The 19,887-nt window shown below is 35.7% G+C and overlaps 1 protein-coding gene across 1 annotated transcript in view; it reads right to left on the reverse strand.

Moving 5' to 3' along the window:
• DNAH14 (dynein axonemal heavy chain 14) overlaps positions 1 to 19,887 on the reverse strand; it is a 458,298-nt gene that overhangs the window by 41,915 nt on the left and 396,496 nt on the right. The window contains exons 68-73 of the mRNA XM_054659353.2: positions 19,205 to 19,326; positions 16,693 to 16,937; positions 11,116 to 11,534; positions 10,842 to 11,040; positions 5,604 to 5,840; positions 3,602 to 3,687 (exon numbers count right to left, since the gene is read on the reverse strand). Of these exons, the coding sequence (XP_054515328.1) occupies positions 3,602 to 3,687; positions 5,604 to 5,840; positions 10,842 to 11,040; positions 11,116 to 11,534; positions 16,693 to 16,937; positions 19,205 to 19,326 (1,308 nt within the window). The remainder of the gene's footprint in view (positions 1 to 3,601; positions 3,688 to 5,603; positions 5,841 to 10,841; positions 11,041 to 11,115; positions 11,535 to 16,692; positions 16,938 to 19,204; positions 19,327 to 19,887) is intronic.

Raw genomic sequence — 19,887 nt, forward strand, 5'->3', positions numbered from 1 at the left:
TCACTGCAGAGAATCTATGCTCCCAAATGGTCATCATAATTTTTTTGTCACCAACATGCCATTAGCTCCTCTTTTATTCTATTGATCAATCAAGATTTTGTTACATTTCTCCACTGTTGTAAATTTTAACCTTGAGGACTTTTTTTTTTTTTTTTTTTTTTAGAGGTAGGAGAGAAAGGGAAGGTAGAAGAAACAGTTCTGTTGAATTCAATTTCACTAACTCCTTTCTAAGCAACCACAAATCATTCTGATAATTTTCTGCATGTCTATATTCCCTCATTGTCCTCTTTCATCCCCTCTTTTCAGTCCAATAGGCTATAGCAGTGGCGAGGGGTGAAAAAGCTAGGCAAAGTCCTTGCCTTCATGGAACTCTGAGAAATTCTCCTTCTCTAGGGCAAGCTTCTTTCTAATATATTTTAACTTAATCTTTTATGTGACAATCTCAATTTCTAACTCTTACAGGTCAGACTCAGTTTTAAATATCTAACTTAGTTTTCCTATATGTACACTCAACACTTGATCAGACCATGTCTTCCAACTTCTGGTTTGGAAGATAGGATCACTATACTCATAAAATTTCTAGTTCATAAACTAAAATCACTGGGAACTTATTGGGGGAAGGTAATGTGGCATGGGTTTAAAGTCTAGTTATATTTGTTGTTCAGGTAATTCATCCTTGCTACATAAATTTCAAGCAATGCAAAAAGGTAAAAATGAAAAAGTGAAGGTCTTACTCCCCAGATACATTGTTTCTTATATTGTTACTCCCCAGATATATCCCCAGATATATTGTTTCTTGTGGCTCCTTCTAGATATTTTCAACACATATACAAGCATATCTCCACGTCCCTCCCTTTCTCCACAAATGAAGTTGTTCTATACAGATTGTTCAGTATTTTGTATTTGTCAATTAATATAGCTTAAATATATTTTCATGTCACTACTATGTCAATAATCCACATGTAGAGTTGAGGTATCAATCTGTCTGAAGTTGTCAGATAACAAAAATTAGAGAAGTGGGTTGGATAGAAGAAGAAAATCCTCTTCTAAAAGAAAAATAAAGATGCAAATATGATGACAAATGGCAACTAACATTCAACTTCAGTGTCAGGAAGTAGCAGGGAGCGGTGAAGACTGTAGTGCACTGGGCCAAAGGGACAGACACTACTCAGCTCTAGCTATTGCTGCCATTGAGGAATGTGGGCTCAGTGTTGCCTGAGGCCAGAAATCTGGATTTTTATTTGAAATCTCTCAATTTTCAAATCTTGGCTCAAAAATAAAAAATAACCCAAACTCAAACCAAAACAAAAAACAAATGTGTGTATCAATGTTCATAGCAGCATTGTTCACAATAGCCAAAAGGCAGAAACAAACCTTTGTTGTCTATCAATGGATTAATGGCTAAATGAAACATGATATACACACACAATGGGATATTACTCAGCCTTAAAATGGGAAGAAATTCTGACACATGCTACAACATGGATGAACTTTGAAAACATCATGCTATGTGAAATAAGCCAGACATAAGCATGATGGGAGGCAGAAGGTAGAATTGTGGTTGCCAGCAACCGTCAGGAGGAGAGACTGGGGAGTTATTATTTAACAGGTACAGAATTTCTATTTAAGATGATGACAAAGTTTTGGAAATGGATGGGGATGATAGTGACACAACATTGTGGATATACTAAATATCACTGAACTGCATGCTTAAAGGGTTAAAAGGGATTATTATGAAGATTAAATGAAATAATGTATCTACATTTTATCACAATAAAACCCAGAAAACAACTCACTTCAAGATATGTATACATATATTTTTAAAAAAATATCTGATATTTATTTTAGTTATTTTTGCTTAAAAACTTGGAAGTTGCTATGGTCTGAATGCTGGTGTCGCCTCTAAATTTATATGGTGAAACCTAATCTCCAATGTGTTAGTATTAACAGGTGGAGCCTTAGGAGAGGATTAGGTCATGGGGGCTCTGCCCTCGGGGTGAGATTAGGTCCCTTATAAAGAAGTCTTGAGGAACCTGGGCAACATAGTCAGATTTCATCTCTTAAAAAGTTAGCCTGTCATGGTGATGCACACCTGTAGTCTCAGCTACTCAGGTGGCTGAGGCAGGAGTTTCAGGCTACAGTGAGCTATGATCACACCACTGCACCACAGCCTGGATGACAGAGTGAGACGAGTGAGACCTAATTAAAAAAATAAAATAAAAAAAAAGAAAGAAAAGAGAAAGACTTTCTTGTTGTGAGGACACAGCAAGACGATGCCACCCATGAAGCAAGCCCTCACCAGCCACTGAATCTGCTGGGTCCTTGATGTCAGACTCCCAGCCTCCAGAGTGGTGAGCAGTACATTTCCGTTGTTTAGAAATTACCCAATCTATTGGGTTTTAGCAATCTATTTTGTTACAACAACCCAAATGAATTAAGACAGAAGTCTTCTAAGCAAGAGCATAGGTTCAAATCCATTTGATTAGTAATAAATTGCACCTGAAAAGTTGTGAAAAACCAAACAAAACTTCAGGCCAAATAAAACATGTTTATAAGCCAGATGCAGTCATATTTTGCAATCTCTACATAGAGAGAATTTTTAAAGTGTTGCAAGAATAAAGTTTAAGGCAGAAATCAAAAGGATTACTGGTTGTGCAGGTTAGCATTTTCAAGAATTTCAGGAAATTAAGAATTTAAGGAATTTAAATGAGATGAGAGATTTTCCCTTCACTAAATTAGGGAGTAAATGTCAAAATAAAGATTTTTTTAAGGCAATAAGGATGAATTTAGGATGATCTACCCTGGAAAGTATAATATAGTATGACTACCAAGAACACAGATATGAGAGCCAAGCTGTCTGAGATTCATCCTGGCTCTATTAGGCAATTTATAAGCCTTGGTTTCCTAATCTGTAAAATGAGGGAAATAATTGTGCCTACTTTCCAAGACTATTATAAGTATTAAATAGAATAATATATGTAAAGTGCTTAACACATACTAAACTTTTCATGTGTTAGGGGTGCTCATAAATGACACCCATGCATACCCATAATCCACCAACCTCTACCCTCAGCCAGTTTCTGAAACAATTGAGAAATAGAGGTGCTGGGCAAAAATATCATTTTATTATTAATAAAGGTCATGTTGGTGGATGTGGTTTAGGTATGAGGCAAAAATGTGCTTCCTCATACAGAACCTAGAATTAGACAGACTTACCTGTCACAAGCAGTGCTGGTCAGCCATTGGCCTCTCCCTACAGGACCAAGGTCTGTTCCTGTATGGTTTATGGCACGGAGAAGCAGGAAGAAAGTATGTTCTTTATAGGCAGACAAATCCCAAAAGGGACAGGGCTATGAGTCCTCCTTTCTGGGGGAGAATAAATGAAGGGACAGAGGGACTCCAGGAATGTTACTCACATTGGACTCTCCACATGAAAGAAGCATTAAGGTGAGGCGTAGGTGCTTCCCTCTCACATTAACATTCACGAAATGTACTTTAAAAATACACTTTGCTTGTAAAATTTTAATTTTGAAGGGTTTAAGTTACTAATAAAGCACTCAAAATATTTAGAATATTAATATTTCCTCATAAGATATCTTACCAAAATAAGTCTTTGAAATGAAGTGAGTTTCTCCCAGGGAAAATTTATAGGATTACACGTTTCTTTATTTTCATTCAAAACTTCAGCTAGATATAATTTAGAGAAAGAAACTGGCATTAACAGTCAAATACTTTTTATCATTAAAAGATATCACAATGAAAATTTCTGTCATAAAATTGTGAAGTTTGTTTTTTTCTAAGCATGGCTGACTTTTAAAGCGAGCTTTATTTCTATAAGCTTTGAGGCATCACTAGCTACGCTTCACACCTCAAAAGAGGGAGACGTTAAGATAGATTTAAGTTTCAACTTGGACCAACTGAAGTGGTGAATGAATAGTAATATAACAAGATGATGGACAGATGAAGAAATAAAATGAAAAGCCAAAGGCATAGCCAGCCAACACATCATAACCTGTTCTGTATGTGGTGTTTTTCTGATGAATGTAAACTAGTAAGTGTAGAGGTTGGAGATTTCTATTCATAATCCAGCTATAACGATATGGGAAATGAGAATCAAATGAAAATGCAACCAGATTATCAAATTTTTGAAAAATTAAATATTATATCTATCTACATATATTTAATACTGACCCCTCTTACCACCACAATAGAGTCCTACTGGATTACAATTTTTTTGCAAGGTGGGAAGCCTTCTAGTCTTCATTTCCAGCTGTCCCAGATACAGTTATCATTTCTACTTACCTCTTATTTCTATAGTATTTTCCCAATGTCTAACTTTAAATACAAATTAGGTTATAGAAATGGCTTCTTTGAATGCAGATAATATTGATGTGTTGATCTTAAAAAAAGTTCATGATACATGAAGTTATAGTTATAAATGGATAATTTGGGGTTATTTGCAAAATAAAAAGATCTTCACTTTACAAAAAGGGTCAATAAAGAATTCTTTTAAATAAAAGTAACTGACTCTTAGAGTATAATAAATTATGGGTCCCAAATATATTAGTGATAAATGCAACAAAATAAAACGATAATGACTCAAAGAGAGAAAACTCTGTGGGAGGAGGAGACCTTCTTAATAAGAACTTGAAATCAAGAATGTTTAAAAGAAGAAAATAGACATAATTGACTATACAAACATTTAAACGCATATAGCTTAGGTACTATAAAAACAAATTCAATAGACAATAAAAAATTCAGAAAAATATTTGAATATAGATGTTAATACATATAATAAGACAAAAGCGAATTATTTATAACACTAATGGGAGTTTAAACTTTACAGATGGGCAAAATTAAAAAAAAATCAATACTCCTACGGAAAATGGGCATTCGCATTGCTGGTGGAAATATGTTATCATAGACTTTTCAAGGAAGCAACTTGGCAGCAACTGTTAACATAAATATAATTTCCTTTTGTTCCAGCAATTCCACTTCTGATTATTTATCTTACAGAAATAAAAGCAAAGAAAAACGTATAAGGATGTTTATGTTATTGCATAATATAATTGTCTATTTTGGCAAAAATCAGGAAGTGAAGTAGAGAAAAATGTGGAAGGAAACAAATTAGGTCGTATTCTGAGTGGGGGTGTTATGAGTGAAGGTAGTAGCGAAAAACGGAGGAGAGTTCGAAGTGGAAAAAGCAAAAGCAAAAGATGTGCTAAAAATAGTAAGTCATTTGAATTTAAGGTAAGATCCTTTCCCATGTAATTTTAAAAACACACATTTGTTAAAATGAATGAAATATGTAGGTTTGTTCAGATTCAAGGTTCAAAACTAGCCTGGTGTAATGAAACTAGTGTGGTGTATTTAATCTCTCTGAAATTCTGATTTCTAATCAGATTTTCTCGTGAAGTTCATTATAATCCTTTCAGGGATTGTTATGAGGATTATAATGAATAACACGTGCATGCTGAAAATGTACTTATAGTCCTCCCTTCAATTTTTTCATAATGTAAGATATTGTACAACATTTACAAATTGAAAATCCATACACATACACACATACTTAAGTTAGGTTAAAACACTGAATGCGTTCTTACTTTCCTCTGGTGGTTTTGTATTTTCCTCCAATGAAGCATTTTCTGAAGAGAAAGGTGTGCTGATCAGAGAATAAACTGCTTTACTGTTCTTAAAAGTATCCCATTGTGATACATTTGATAAAAGGGATTTGCACAGAAGTGAAAATGGTTCCAGGTGAGTGCTGACATATTGGCACTGCCTCCACCTGGAATCTGACAGCCACTGAAGATGTTGACTTTCACCTATTTCAAATGTGCCTGATAAAAAAAGAAAGATGATCACATTAGAAGAGATAAACCTTTTAGTTATTCATTACAAAGTAGATACTTGACAAAGATGTACTGTTAAGGCTATTTCATATAAAATTACTTTATAGAAATAAAAATATATTTTACATAAATAAAATATAAAAAGCTACTTTATATAAAAATTACGTAAGAGGTAATTGTTTTTATTGTGGTAAAAATATAAGTAAATTTATCATGTAAACCTTTTTTTGTTTTTGTTTTTTGAGACAGAGTCTCATTCTGTCACCCAGGATGGAATGCAGTGGCACGATCACTGCTCACTGCAACATTTGCTTCCCGGTTCCAAGTGATTATTGTGCCTCAGCCTCACAAGTAGCTGGGATTATAGGTGTGTGCCACAATGCCCAGCTAATTTTTGTGTTTTTTGCCATGTTGGCCAGGCTGGTCTCAAACTCCTGGCCTAAAGTGATCTGCCCCCAATCTTGACCTCCCAAAGTGTTGGGATTACAGGCATGAGCCACTGCACCCAGCCAATCTTAACCATTCTTAAGTGTACAGTTCAGTAGTGTTAAATATATTCATACTGTTGTGAAACTGAGAATAAACTCTAGTTGGTTACGGTGTACAGTCCTCTTAATGTGCTGTTGAATTTGGTTTGTTAGTATTTTGCTGAGGATTTTTGCATCAATGTTATTCAGAAATATTGGTCTGTAGTTTACTTGTAGTATCTTTGTCTGGCTTTGGTATCAGAATAATGCTGGCCTCACAGAATGAGTTAGGAAGTGTTTCTGTCTCTTCAATTTTTTGAAAGAGCTTCAGGAAAATTTAGTTAATTTTTAAATATTTGGTAGAATTCAATGAAGCCATCTGGTCCTAAAATTTTCTTTTTTTTTTGGCAGTGTTTGATTACCAGTTCAATCTCCTTGTTATTGGTGTGTTCAGATTTTCTATTTGTTCATGATTCAGTCTCGGTAGACTACAAGGAATTTATCCATTACTTCTAGGTTATCCAATTCATTGGCATACAATTGTTCATGGTAGTCTTTTAGAAATCTTTTTATTTCTCTGCATCTACTTTAATGTCGTCCCTTTCTTTCCTGATTTTTATTATTTGCATCTTCTCTCTTTTTTCTTAGTTAACTGAGCTCAAGGTTTGCAAATTTTGTTGATCTTTTCAAAACACCAACCCTTAGTTTTGTTTATTTTTTTTCTATTCTCTATTTTGTTTATCACTGCTTTAGTCTTTATTATTTCAATCCTTTTGCTAGCTTTGGGTTTAATATGTTGTTTTTCTAGTTTCTTGAGGTAAAAGTTAAGTACACTTTCTTCTTTTTTAATGTAGGTATTTACAGTTATAAACTTTCATCTTAGCACTGCTTTCAATGTATCCCCTAAGTTTTAATATGTCACATTTTCATTTGTCTTTAAGTATTTTCTAATTTCCCTTGTGATTTAGTCTTTGACCTATTGGGTGTTTAAGAGTGTGTTAATTTCTACATGTTTGTGGATTTTTCAGTTTTCATTCTGTTCATTTCTAGTATCATTCCATTGTGTTTGGCAAATACACTTGGTATGACTTCTTGAATTTGTTAAGTCTTGTTTTATGGTCTAACATGTGGTCTATCTGGGGAATGTTTTTGTGCACTTAAGAAGAATGTATATCCTGCTGTTATTGGGAAGAGAGTTCTGTGTATGTCTGTTTGATCCAGTTGATCTATAGTGTTGTGCAAGTCCTCTATTTCCTTATGACCTTCTGTTTCATTGTTTTATTCGCTACTGAAAATGGGGTACTGAAGTCTCCTACTATTATTGGGTGGCTGTCTTATTTCTCCCTTCAATTTGTCAAAGTTTGCTTCATGTATTTGGGAGCTCTGAGGTTTAGTGAATAAGCATTTATTACTACATATCTTCTTGGTGAATTGACCCTTTTATCATTATCTCATGTCTGTCTTTGTCTTTTGTAACAGTTTTGATTTCACGTTTACTTCATCTGATATTAGTACAACCACTCCTACTTTCTTTGGTTACCACTTGCATGGAGTATTTTTCTCCATTCTTTCATTGTCAGCCTATATGTTTCTTTAGATGTGAGTCTCCTGTAGACAGCATATAGTTGGATACTGTTTTTTAAATTAATTCAGCCAATCTATGCCTTTTTATTGAAGATTTTAATCCATTTAAATTTAAAGTAATTACTCATAGGGAAGGAATTACTATTGCCATTTGTTGTTTTCTGTATGTCTTGTAACTTTCTCCCTTCCTGTCCTCTTTTATTGCCTTTTTTGGTATTTTATTGATCTTTGTAGTGATATACTTTGATTCCCTTCTCAGTTTGTTTTGTGCATATTCTATAGATATTTTCTTTGTGGTTACTATTGCAATTACATAATTTAATCTTAATTTTATAGCATTCTATTTTAAACTGACAACAACTTAACCAACTTAACTTCAGTCCCATACAAAAATTCTACTGCCAGCCTGGGCAACATAGTGAGACCTCGTCTCTACCAAAAATTAAAAAAAAATTAGCTGGGTATGGTGGCATGTGCCTGCAGTCCCAGCTACTTGGGAGGTGAGGTGAGAGGATCACTTAAGCCCAGAAGTTGGAAGCTACAGTGAGCTATGATCCCATCACTGTATTCTAGCCTGGGTGACAGTGAGACTATGTCTCAAAAAAAAAAAAAAATCAAAATCTACTAATTTAGGGCTTTAGCACCACCCCTTATGTTATTGATGTCACAAGTTACATTTTTATATATTGCATATCCATTAACATAATTATAGATTAAAAAATGTTTTTGTAACTTAAGTTACATTCACCAAAATTACAATAGTACAGGTTACTATCTTTATCCACATATTTACCTTTTCTGAAGAACCTTACATTTTTCACATGGTTTCATGTTACTGTGTATTATCCTTTTGCTTCAACTTAAAGGAGTTTCTTTAGCATTCCTTGTAGAGCAGTTCTAGTGGTAACAAACTCCCTCATGTTTGTTTATCTGAGAAACCTTAATTTTTCTTTCATTTCTGAAGGGCAGTTTTGACACATACAGTATTATTGGTTGAGAGTTTTTTCTTTTAGCACTTTGAATATATATCTCACTCCCTCTAGTTTGCAAAGTTTTTCCTGAGAAATCACTGGTAATCATACAGAAGCTCCCTTGTATGTACAAATAACTTTTTTCTTGCTGCTTTCAAGATTCTGTCATTGTCTTTGACTTTAGACAGTTTGATTATAATGTGTCTTGGTGTGTTTCTTTTTGGATTTATCCTAGTGGAGTTCTTTGAACTCTTGAACCTGTATGTTTTTTTCTTTCCTTAGATTTGGGAAGTATTTAGCGATTGTTTCTTTGAAGAATTTCTCTACCCCTTTCTCTCTTTTTTTCTTCTTCTGGGAGTGCCATATTGCATATATTGGTCAACTTAACAGCATCCTATAAGTCTCTTAGGATCTCTTTGCTTTTTAATTTTTTATTTTTTTTGCTCTTCTGACTCGATAATTTCAAATGACCTGTCTTCAAGTTTGCTGATTCTTTGTTCTGTCTGATTAAGTCTGCTGTTGAACCCCTGTAATAATTTTTCAGTTCAGTTTTTGCATTTTTCACCTTCAGAATTTGTTTCATTTTTTATAGTTTTTATGTCTTTGCTGATATTCTCATTTTGTTCATGCATCATTTAACTGACTTTATTTAGTTCTCTGTTATTTATTTATTTATTTTAGCTCATTGAGCAACTTTATGACAGTTATTTTAAATTCCTTGTCAGGCAGCTCATAGATCTGCATTTCTGTAGGACTCGTTTCTGGAGTTTCATTTTGTTCCTTTGATTGGGCCATTTCCCCCTGTTTCTTTGTTTGCCTTATGTATCTTTTTTCCAGGATTGGCATTTGAAAAAATGACCACTTTTCCCAGTCTTTGGTATTGGCTTCGTGCAGGGGAAAACCCTCACCAATCAGCCTAGTTGGAGGTTCTGAGACCTTTTTAACCTTTTCTAATCCCTTGCTCCTCCTAAGTTCTCCCTGTGAAACTGCAGGTCTAATGTGCTGCTTGCATCTGGATTTTAGTGGCTTCCAAACTCTGATGCCACTCTTATCAATATTCTGAGTCAGGCAAGACAAAAACTAGTCCCTTGGGAGGCCCCTAGACAAGCCAGAACACTGGATGCACTGTCTACTGTTTTGTTTCTATCCGAGGGAGGAGCTCTGATATGGGGGGATTTCCTGTCAGTTGTTCCACATTATACCACAAAGAGGGAGAGGCATGAATAGGCATGTGTCAAATGATGCAAAATTTCCTACCCCTTTCACTGGGATCTCTTCTCGGTTTTACAATAGCCTGGATACTATAGCTTCTCAACTGATCTCTAGAGTTCTCGCAGAGGTATTCTGATCTGTATATTGTTGTTAACTTGGTATCTCTGTGAAGGAAGGGAGCCTATAGCATCCTAGTCTGCCATCTTGCAGACTTAAAATTTACAACACAGCATAACAACGTGAATGTATTTAATGTCACTTAAAAATTGAGATGATAAATTCTATGTTATATGTATTTGACCACAGTTTAGACAATAAACATATTAAAAATACAACATAGAAACATTTAGAAGATTCAATAATTAAATAATTGTGTGTAACCTTTTTGGATAAACATCCTTTTTGTGTTTCAAATTTTCAACCAGGTTTTCGTAAGAAAGTGAGGGCAACTCTAATTGGGGTGTGGGGGAAGGTTTAACTCCTGAAGGTATCCAATCAATGTTTATGTTTGGGTGTGTTCCTTTTGACTACCATTAGATATTCTGCTTTGTAGGTTAGGATTATAATAATCATAGTAATTATCATTTATGTATTCATTCATTCATTAAAAAATTATTGAGTAACAGTGGAGGTGCTTGACCTCAAGCTACTTTTACTTTAATCAATTATAGAGGCATTGACTTGGAGCACCTTAGAGGAAGGAAACACACTTTTAATGGACTTTTACTGAATCCGGAATAGTAACTTTTACTTACTAGTAAGTCTAGACTGGGATAATGCACTTTTAATATTTATCAACATGCCAGAATATAAAAAGATGTTCCATTCTTCTTCTGGTAGGAATCCAATGTCATCCTGTATTAGATTTCCATTAGCATTGTTTTGCATGATTGCAGTGCAAAGCCGAAAAGAGAAGCAAAGTTTATCTTCATTAAATAGAGCTGAAGAAACCACCTATAGGGAAAATATAACATATTAATCCAGTGAGATTAAATAAGCATGTAAAATTCACACTAAAGAATATCTCACCTTAAAAATACTTTTTGTCAACATGTCTATTGCACTTTTAATATGCTTATCTAAGAGATTTTTCTCATTTTCCATGTTGGGTTCTTTTGAAATACTTATAAACTCATGAACTTCTTTTGGAGACACTTTCTCCCTTTTAAAACTATGTTCTTGTTCCTTGCTTTTGGAAACTACTGATGAAACAAAAACCTGATGAAACCAGTCTAGGGAGAACTGGTACATGTAGTTGATTTGTGTGAGATCAGCTACTAGGAAGTAGAGCAGGGCGCCTCGGGTCGCAATGGGGAGATAGTTTTTACGTATTGCTTGGATTTCACTTTCAGCTTTTTTTGTTGCTTCGATGCGCTTTGAAATTTCGTTTGATGTCATTTTGGATTTTCTTAAGGTATCTACAATTTCGTCATCATCTAATACGGATCCTAAAGACAAACAAAAAGTGAAGTTAAATAAAGACTACTGTAACAGTAAATGGCTATTTCCTCACTCTGCACTCTTTGTGTAAGGGTTTTTACTGTTGGCTTCTTATTGGCTTTATGTCAGAGATGGGCTCTTAAATGAAGTTAGGTAATATTTCTAATAAGAATTTGATTAATAAATTTGATTAATAGTACGTACACCTCACTTCCCACTCCATCATCTCTTCTTTATATTACTTTAGTATTGGTGGATCCTATTTTTTTTTACAGGCATATAATAAGCAACCATTCCATGATAAGGAATACATTTACAGTATGACCCACTATACACATAGAATATTAAAATCAATTTTCAAAAAATAACAAGTGTGCCATTATTTTACGTGATTTATTCTGATATTTTGTATTGTATTCTATTTTATTAAACATATGAAACTGATCATGACCAATGACATTTATTTCTCAACCCACTAATAGATTGCAACTCACCTTTTGAAAAAGCACTTCTCTAGAAAGTATAGATAATAAATCTATTCCCTTCAAATATTTAAGGGAGCTCTCAGGTTTCCATTATAAACTCTTCTGTTTTGTGGGCTAAACATTCCCATTTTCCTCAACTGCTTTTTTCTTATGATATGATTTTTAGAGCCCTCACTATCTTTGATTCTTGCCCTTGGACACATTTTAGTTTGAAAAAAGCCTTTTAAAAATGTGGCATCTAGAACTAAACACAGTATTTCAGCTTGATATGACCATTGCTGGGAATAATGAAATTAGTACATACCACAGTCTGTGTACCATATTCTTACTGATGCAGGTGAAGCTTTTGCAGTAATGTCTGGACCTAAGTCATGGACCATCTCTCACAGTACTCACCCTACCACACCATTTCCCACCGAGTTTGGGCAATCACACCAAAGAGAAAACAAGAGGCAACAAGAATGGCTAGTTTTTGGCCAGGTGTGGTGGCTCACACCTGTAATCTCAGCACTTTGGGAGGCCCAGGCAGGCGGACCATGAGGTCAAGAGATCGAGACCATCCTGGCCAACATGGTGAAAACCCTTCTTTACTAAAAATACAAAAATTAGCTGGGTGTGGTGGTGCACACCTGTAGTCCCAGCTACTTGGGAGGCTGAGGCAGGAGAATCACTTGAACCTGGGAGGTGGAGGTTGCAGTGAGCCGAGATTGTGCCACTGCACTCCAGCCTGGCGATGGAGTGAAACACTGTCTCAATAAATAAATAAATAAATAAAAGAATGGCTAGTTGTCACTATTCACAATAGCAAAGGCATGTAATCAACCTAAATGCCCATCAATGATAGACTGGATGAAGAAAATGTGGTACATACACACCATGGAATACGATGCAGTCATAAAAAAGAACAAGATCATGTCCTTTGCAGGGACATGGATTGAGCTGGAGGCCATTATCCTTAGCAAACTAACACAGAAACACAAAACTAAACACTGCATATTTTCATTTATAAGTGGGAACTAAATGATGAGAACACATGGACACATAGAGGGGAACAACAGATACAGGAACCGATTAGAGGGTAGTGAGTAGGAGAAGGGAGAGAATCAGGAAAATAACTAATGGGTACTGGGCTTAATACCTGAGTGATGACATAATCTGTACAACAAACCCCCATGACACAAGTTTACCTATGTAACAAACCTGCACTTGTAGCCTTGAACTTAAAAGTTAAAAAAAAAAAAAGCCCAGTTTTACCAAATCCTAGAAAGGAGGAGGAAAAATTATGTATATAATCAAGGTGTCTCTTAATTTAGTTTTTTTCAAGAACAATTTTTACTAAAACCACTATTACTCAAAGATCACAGTCTTTAAAAAATACCCCAGACTCTACTACAAGGAACAAATGGTAGAGAATAAACAGCAAAGGCACAATAAAAGCATATAGTGCCCTAATGTGTGTTATCTTAAACCCCTTTTCACTTATCTCATCAAATCCATCTTTTGTTCAATTCAGGTGAAGGTTATAGCAAAATATGACTTGTTATAAGAGTGGTTCATAAAATGGGGGTGGCTGTGCTTCTGAATCTTGATTGTCACCTTCTATGTATATTATATAATACTTAGATGTTTTGCTCCCTAAGAAGTTACCAGCTGATGGCTCCAGTCTTACAAAAAAAACAGATACAGAAGCCTTGTCCATGTAATTAGCCTTATTACTAGAAGCACAATTTATTCATGTGTTATAAAGAAACAGTTTATTAGGTAAAATTAACATTGAAAAGGAATAAAGTCAGGTCCTCTAGGCATAAATGTGTATTTAAAATTTCATAATTAAAAATATGCTTCTAAGTGAGGATTTGCCTGTATTTCTAATATAAAATATAATTAAATTTGAGCTCTTTTTTTTGTAAACATGGTTTCTCTTAAAAATTCTCCATTTAACACATATCTCTTTTTGGAATTGGGTCAAGACAATGGCACGCTAAGGCAACAACACTCAGGAGGATCCTAGGAGGAAAGGCATGCCCTCCCCACTACTTTCCCTACTTAAGTTTTTGTTTGTTTGAGGCTTTAAACAAAATATAAAGTCCCGTAAGGTCTTAATCATTTCCCCAAACTAAGGCAGTTGTATGCCATAAAAACTAAGTTCTTTGTCAAAGGTTAAGAACATGCTGAACAAGTCAGTGTTTTCTGCACATCTTAGCAGACCTTAAAGAGGCAATACTGGAACTCCCCATCACAGTTATTCTTGTTTTGGCCACAGGTCTCAGCAAAGTGCTGTTACTTGCAGCAATTTGTTAGGGAAGAAATATCAACATTAAGGTAAATGTCTAACAGTGGGGACCCACATCCTTCTGGTGGGGAAAAGTTTGTAACTACAATGTGGGAACGGCTTAAATTCATCACTGCACTGATAGAAGACATTGCACTGATACAAGACAGGCAGATCTGTCTTGCTTCCGGGAAGTCCAAGGCAGCGCGGTGAATGTGGTTCCAGCTCTGGATGATAAGGAATGGGCTACCACCTAGTAGCACCTGTGAGAGCCAGCCAAGAGGAGGGGCAAGAGGGCAAGTGTGGACCCAGGCTGTGAGGGGTGGGGGTGGGACCCATGGCATCCCCGCCCCAAAAGTTCCAGTGTTAACACATAGGTAACATCATCCAAAGTATCTCTCTCTATACATATGTGCAGATAGAAGGGTGAGTGAATAGACTGATAAATAGAATGTGTGTGTGTGTGTGTGTTTATGAGAAATGGATCTTACTATAAATACTGTGTTTTAAGTGACTAGTAAATTTACCTTTACTGGCATTAAGAAAAAGAATCAATGGAATTGATGAATCTCAGATAAACATTTCTTGAATATAATATATATTAATTTCTAAAACATTATTCTAAGGTTATAAGAAAAGGTGATGAAAGAAATTAAAGAATTCAATCTTTACTTTAAAAAATAAAAATATATATTTAATTTAAAACAGGATGGATTGACTTCTCTGCATGAACTGTGAGGTGACTGCACTCAGGTTTCCTTCCACTTTCTGATTTTGATTGCTCATTCAGTGAGACCTCATCAGCAAGTAGTTTTTATTTGTTTTGTTTTTAATTACCTGGGTTCTTTTATGTTTGAAATGGTCAATATTGCTCCCAGGATATGGGTGCTTCATGCCCTATCAAATTTGGTTTCCTCCCCTTTCAAAAATTATATTCTTATTATTACTATTGGTAAAATTTTGCCTTTTTAAAAAAACTAGCTTTTAATTTGTTTTACTACAGTATCTGGTAACAAATGGACTTGCATTTCAGACCATGGGCTTTAGATTAGACAAATAATATGTAATCAGAAGTGGACATTATAATTGTGTAGAGAGCTTCAATAATAAATATAAGCCAGGGCCCGATGTGCGGAGGTTCAGATTCAGTAAGTCTGTGGCGGTACCCACTGGGCATTTGTATTTTTTAAAAAGAAAGAAAAGTAATAAACTCTACAGATGATTTCTATACATACTCTTGAGGACTAAAGTGTTTGAGAAACCTTCAAGTTCCAATGAGTCACAAGTTAAAATAGAAAGGCAGTCCATTGTTAGATAAACTGTATTTTATTACAGTTGACTTAGGGGCATACATCAGTGTGACTCAGGAATTTATGTTTCTTTAAGTTTAGATGCAGTAAAGATTGTGGTTTCTTAGATATTTTTTGTGCTGAAGAAGAAAATAATTTCTACTGCTACTTTAATTAAAAGCTTTTTTTGTTTGTTTGTTTGAAGGAGTTTTGCTCTTCTTAACCCAAGCTGGAGTGCAATGGCACCATCTTGACTCACCGCAACCCCCATCTCCTGGGTTCAGGCAATTCTCCTGACTCAGCCTCCCAAGTAGCTGGGATTACAGGCATGCGCCACCAAGCCTGGCTAATTTTGTATTTTTAGTAGAGACGGGGTTTCTCCATGTTGGTCAGGCTGGTCTCGAACTCCTGACCTCGGGCGATCTGCCTGCTTCAGCCTCCCAAAGTGTTGGGATTATAGGCGTGAGCCACCGTGCCCGGCCAACAGCATGTTTTAATGGGATACATAAAAGTCACTGGATTATTTTCTTTAAAAATATCTTTTAGTTATTAAGTCGGGTGTGGTGGCATGCGCTGGTAATCCCAGGTACTCAGGAAGTTGAGGCTGGAGAATCGCTGGAATCCAGGAGGCGGAGGTTGCAGTGAGCCGAGATTGCGCCACTGCACTCCAGACTGGGTGATGGAGTAAGACTGTCTAAAAAAAATAAAAAATAAAGAAAAATAAAATAAAATATCTTTTCATTATTAATACTTGGGGAAAACCCAATCATTGAGTCTCTGTAATCTAACTTGAGACATATAACAGATGTCTGTACCTGAAGTACAGGCATAGAGCCTTGGAGGGAACTAACTAGATTCCGTAAGATTTGTCTTACAACTTATACCAGTTACAGGGTGGCAAATGTTCTACAACACAATGAGCTAAAGCAAAAGTGGAACTGAGGGACACCAAAATTCACAATGTTTAAGTTTAGAAATGGGGTGATTCACCTACCTTTATCAGTTACCTGGTGGAAATGGAGATTTGGTATTTTTGGCTCAAATTCAAAATTTGGTTCTTATAACTTTTTATTCTATCCTTTGCAAAGATCTCTTACTATCACTAAATATCTTGACTTACCTAGTGCTTTCTGCAGTAAATTTAATGTTTTTTCCTCTAGTTCTTCAAGAGTTATGGCATCAAGGGAAATACTCTCCAGTAACTTGGAACGTTGATCTTCTAAATGAGGAACTTCATGAGTTACCACAGTAGACAAGAGTTGATCTTGCAAACCTTGGAATGTTACAGTGAAGTTGATCATAGTAACAAAGTTATAAACTGATGGAAGAAAATGGGGGTTGTCTATTTCTGTAGATAAGTATAACCTGAACATGAGAAAGGCACCAGTTATTCAAAGAACATGTAGAAGAAAAAAATGAAACCAATTTATTTAAAAATATATAAAGCATTTTTCCTGGAAATACACAAGATTTTTAGTGTTTTTCAGCTTTGTATACAAAGTACACTTTCAATTTATACTATATGAATACATTTGCATTGAAGTCTTAAAAAAATACAACCACAGACTGTGTACATAGTATGTTTAGTTTACACATAAGGATGGAGTACAGAAAAATGTTAAATAGTAGAAGTTTTGACTTGCCACTAGATCATTGTGAAAACCATGGTTTTTACTTGAGTGAGTGAGAAGCCAATGGAGGGATTTGAGGAGTGACATGGCCTTTTTAAATCAGACTTCTCTAGCAGCTATCATTTTAAAAAAAAATTTCAATAGCTTTAGGAGTAAAGCTACATGGACGAATTATATGGTGGTGAAGTCTGAAATTTCTGTGCACCCATAACCTGAGCAGTGTACATTGTACCCAACATGTAGCAGCCATCTTGAGAATAGCCTGGGAGGAGAGGCAGAGGAGGAAGAGGGAAGCTGGCAGACTGGGTTACATGTGAGAAATGATGGTGGCGTGGAGCAGGGTGGTGTCAGCAGCAGTCATAGTGAAGAGTGGGCAGATTAATAAAGCAGAGACAATTCTTCATTCCACTTTATGAAGAGTGAAATTGAAGCTTAATGATATTAAACAAATTGCCCATATCACATGGCCAGAAAGTGACAGAGTGAGGTCTATCACTGAAGCCTGCCCTCTACAACAGTGCCCTCCAGCAGCTTCTCAACACACATTCCTAACATGGGGACCAGGTTGTCTATTCAGGAAAATGTAACTTCATTAGCATTTTTAGCACTGTTACTTAATCAAGCAAATTATATCTAGCAAGAAAAAAGAATGGGTTAATGCAGTGTTTTCCAAAGTGCAGTCTATACAACACTATTTTCTGGAGAGGGTTTGGTGAATAAAGGGGTTTTAAAGTCCCGTAGGACTGTTACCTTTAGCCCACTTTAAAAAGCCATGGGATCCCTTTTTTGAGTGATACCTATTAAAGCATGGAAATGTTTTGAGGAACATACTTTGGAAACTGTTTTATTAACGGAAGAGAGAATTATTATTATTATTTTTTCAGACAGAGTTTCACTCTTGTCGCCCAGGCTGGAGTGCAATGGTGTGATCTCAGCTCACTGCAACCTCTGCCTCCCAGGTTCAAGCGAGTCTCCTGCCTCAGCCTCCCATGTAGCTGGGATTACAGGCATGCACCACCACACCTGGCTAATTTTTTTTTTTTTTTTTGTATTTCGTTGAGACAGGAGTTTCACCATGTTGGTCAGGCTTGTCTCGAACTCCTGACCTCAGGTGATCCACCCACCTCAGCTTTCCAAAGTGCTGGGATTACAGGCGTGCGCCACCACGCCCGGCCACAGAAGAGAGAATTCTAAGGAGTAATAATTTGACTCTGCAGCCCTGCACATGGGGGAGGACACAGCGACCAACAGGTTTAAGAGTCAGCACCGCTCGGTAAGGAGTCAGTCCGTCAGAATTCCTGGGAAGAAGTTAAAAGCACCAGCCTAAGGATGGCTAAAGTCTTCTAGTTTCCTTTGCCAATTACTTGCTTACCCAGCAAGGCTCTTATTATAAGTGGCCCTTCCTGTAGCTTTGCGTACAAGGAGAGAATGCACATTAACAATTCAAACATCTTATTTCTTGGGAATCACATTTTTGTGGTAATCAAATCTATGTAACAGTGCTGTGTGAAATTGGCTAGTACGAGTGGATTTCCTGGAGTCCCTTTACTGCTGGGAACATGGATATAAAGCTTTTTATCTTCCTAGGCAAAAATCTCTTTTTGCTCTAGATATTAAATATGGATTTTGTGTATGTGTGTTTTTTAAAGAGGCAGAAACTTTTCTCGCGCAAATAAAAGGTTAAGCAAACAGAACAAACGAGCAGAGCCAGGCTTCTTGCTTGCTCCCCTCTGCATAGCTTCTGAAGACTCCTCATAAAACCCACAGATTTCATCATGCACAGTTTGAAAAGTGTTGGTTTGGAGTGACTTGATAAAAATCGGTTATCTTTTCTGTATACTGATGAATACTACTGCCAACACAAAAACAAAAAGAATATTCCAAAGACAATCTTACTTTTTCCTCCATGTAGAAGCTTGACAGGACTGAAATACAAGGCATTCAATATTATTTATCTTAAAAAGCATAGACATTTGACTCAATTTAGCTGTGGCACATTACCTAAAATTTGAATTGTATTCGAACTCAGCATCACCGACTCTTATGAAATAGTGTCCTTTTTTCTGATAGATATCCTTTTTCAGAATTGCCTTTAAGCCTGGAGCTAATGTCTCAAGGAGATTCTGAAAAACCCAATAGACAAAAATAAGAAAAATCATCTTAAAACAAATTGGTTGAAAAACAAAGCAGCAATAAAACATTTAAATGTTGAGTTAGAAAGAATGAATAAGACCTAGTATTTCATAGTACAACAGGGTGACTATAGTCAATCATAATTTAATTGTACATTTAAAAATAACTAAGAGTATAATTCGATTGTTTGTAACAAAAGATAATGCTCGAGGGGATGGATACCCCATTCTCCATGATGTGATTATTACACATTGTATTCCTGTTTCAAAAACATCTCATGTACCCCATAACTATATACACCTACTATGTACCCACAAAAATTAAAATTTAAATAAATTTAAGTTTTATTAAATATATGGACTCCAGTGAAAGACAGCTGTAAGAGAACTGAGCATTGAAAACTCACTCTCTGTCTGTAAGTATATATGTGTGTATGTCTGTTATTATTTTTTCCCTGACAGTTATCTGTCACTGAAAACTTTTAGCCTTTATGCTCAGTGCATACAACATATGTATCAGCTGCAAGGGAAATTAGGCCATACTGCCCACTT

The sequence above is a fragment of the Pan troglodytes genome, chromosome 1, assembly GCF_028858775.2.
Source record: "Pan troglodytes isolate AG18354 chromosome 1, NHGRI_mPanTro3-v2.0_pri, whole genome shotgun sequence".
NCBI classification, from domain to species: Eukaryota; Metazoa; Chordata; class Mammalia; order Primates; family Hominidae; genus Pan; species Pan troglodytes.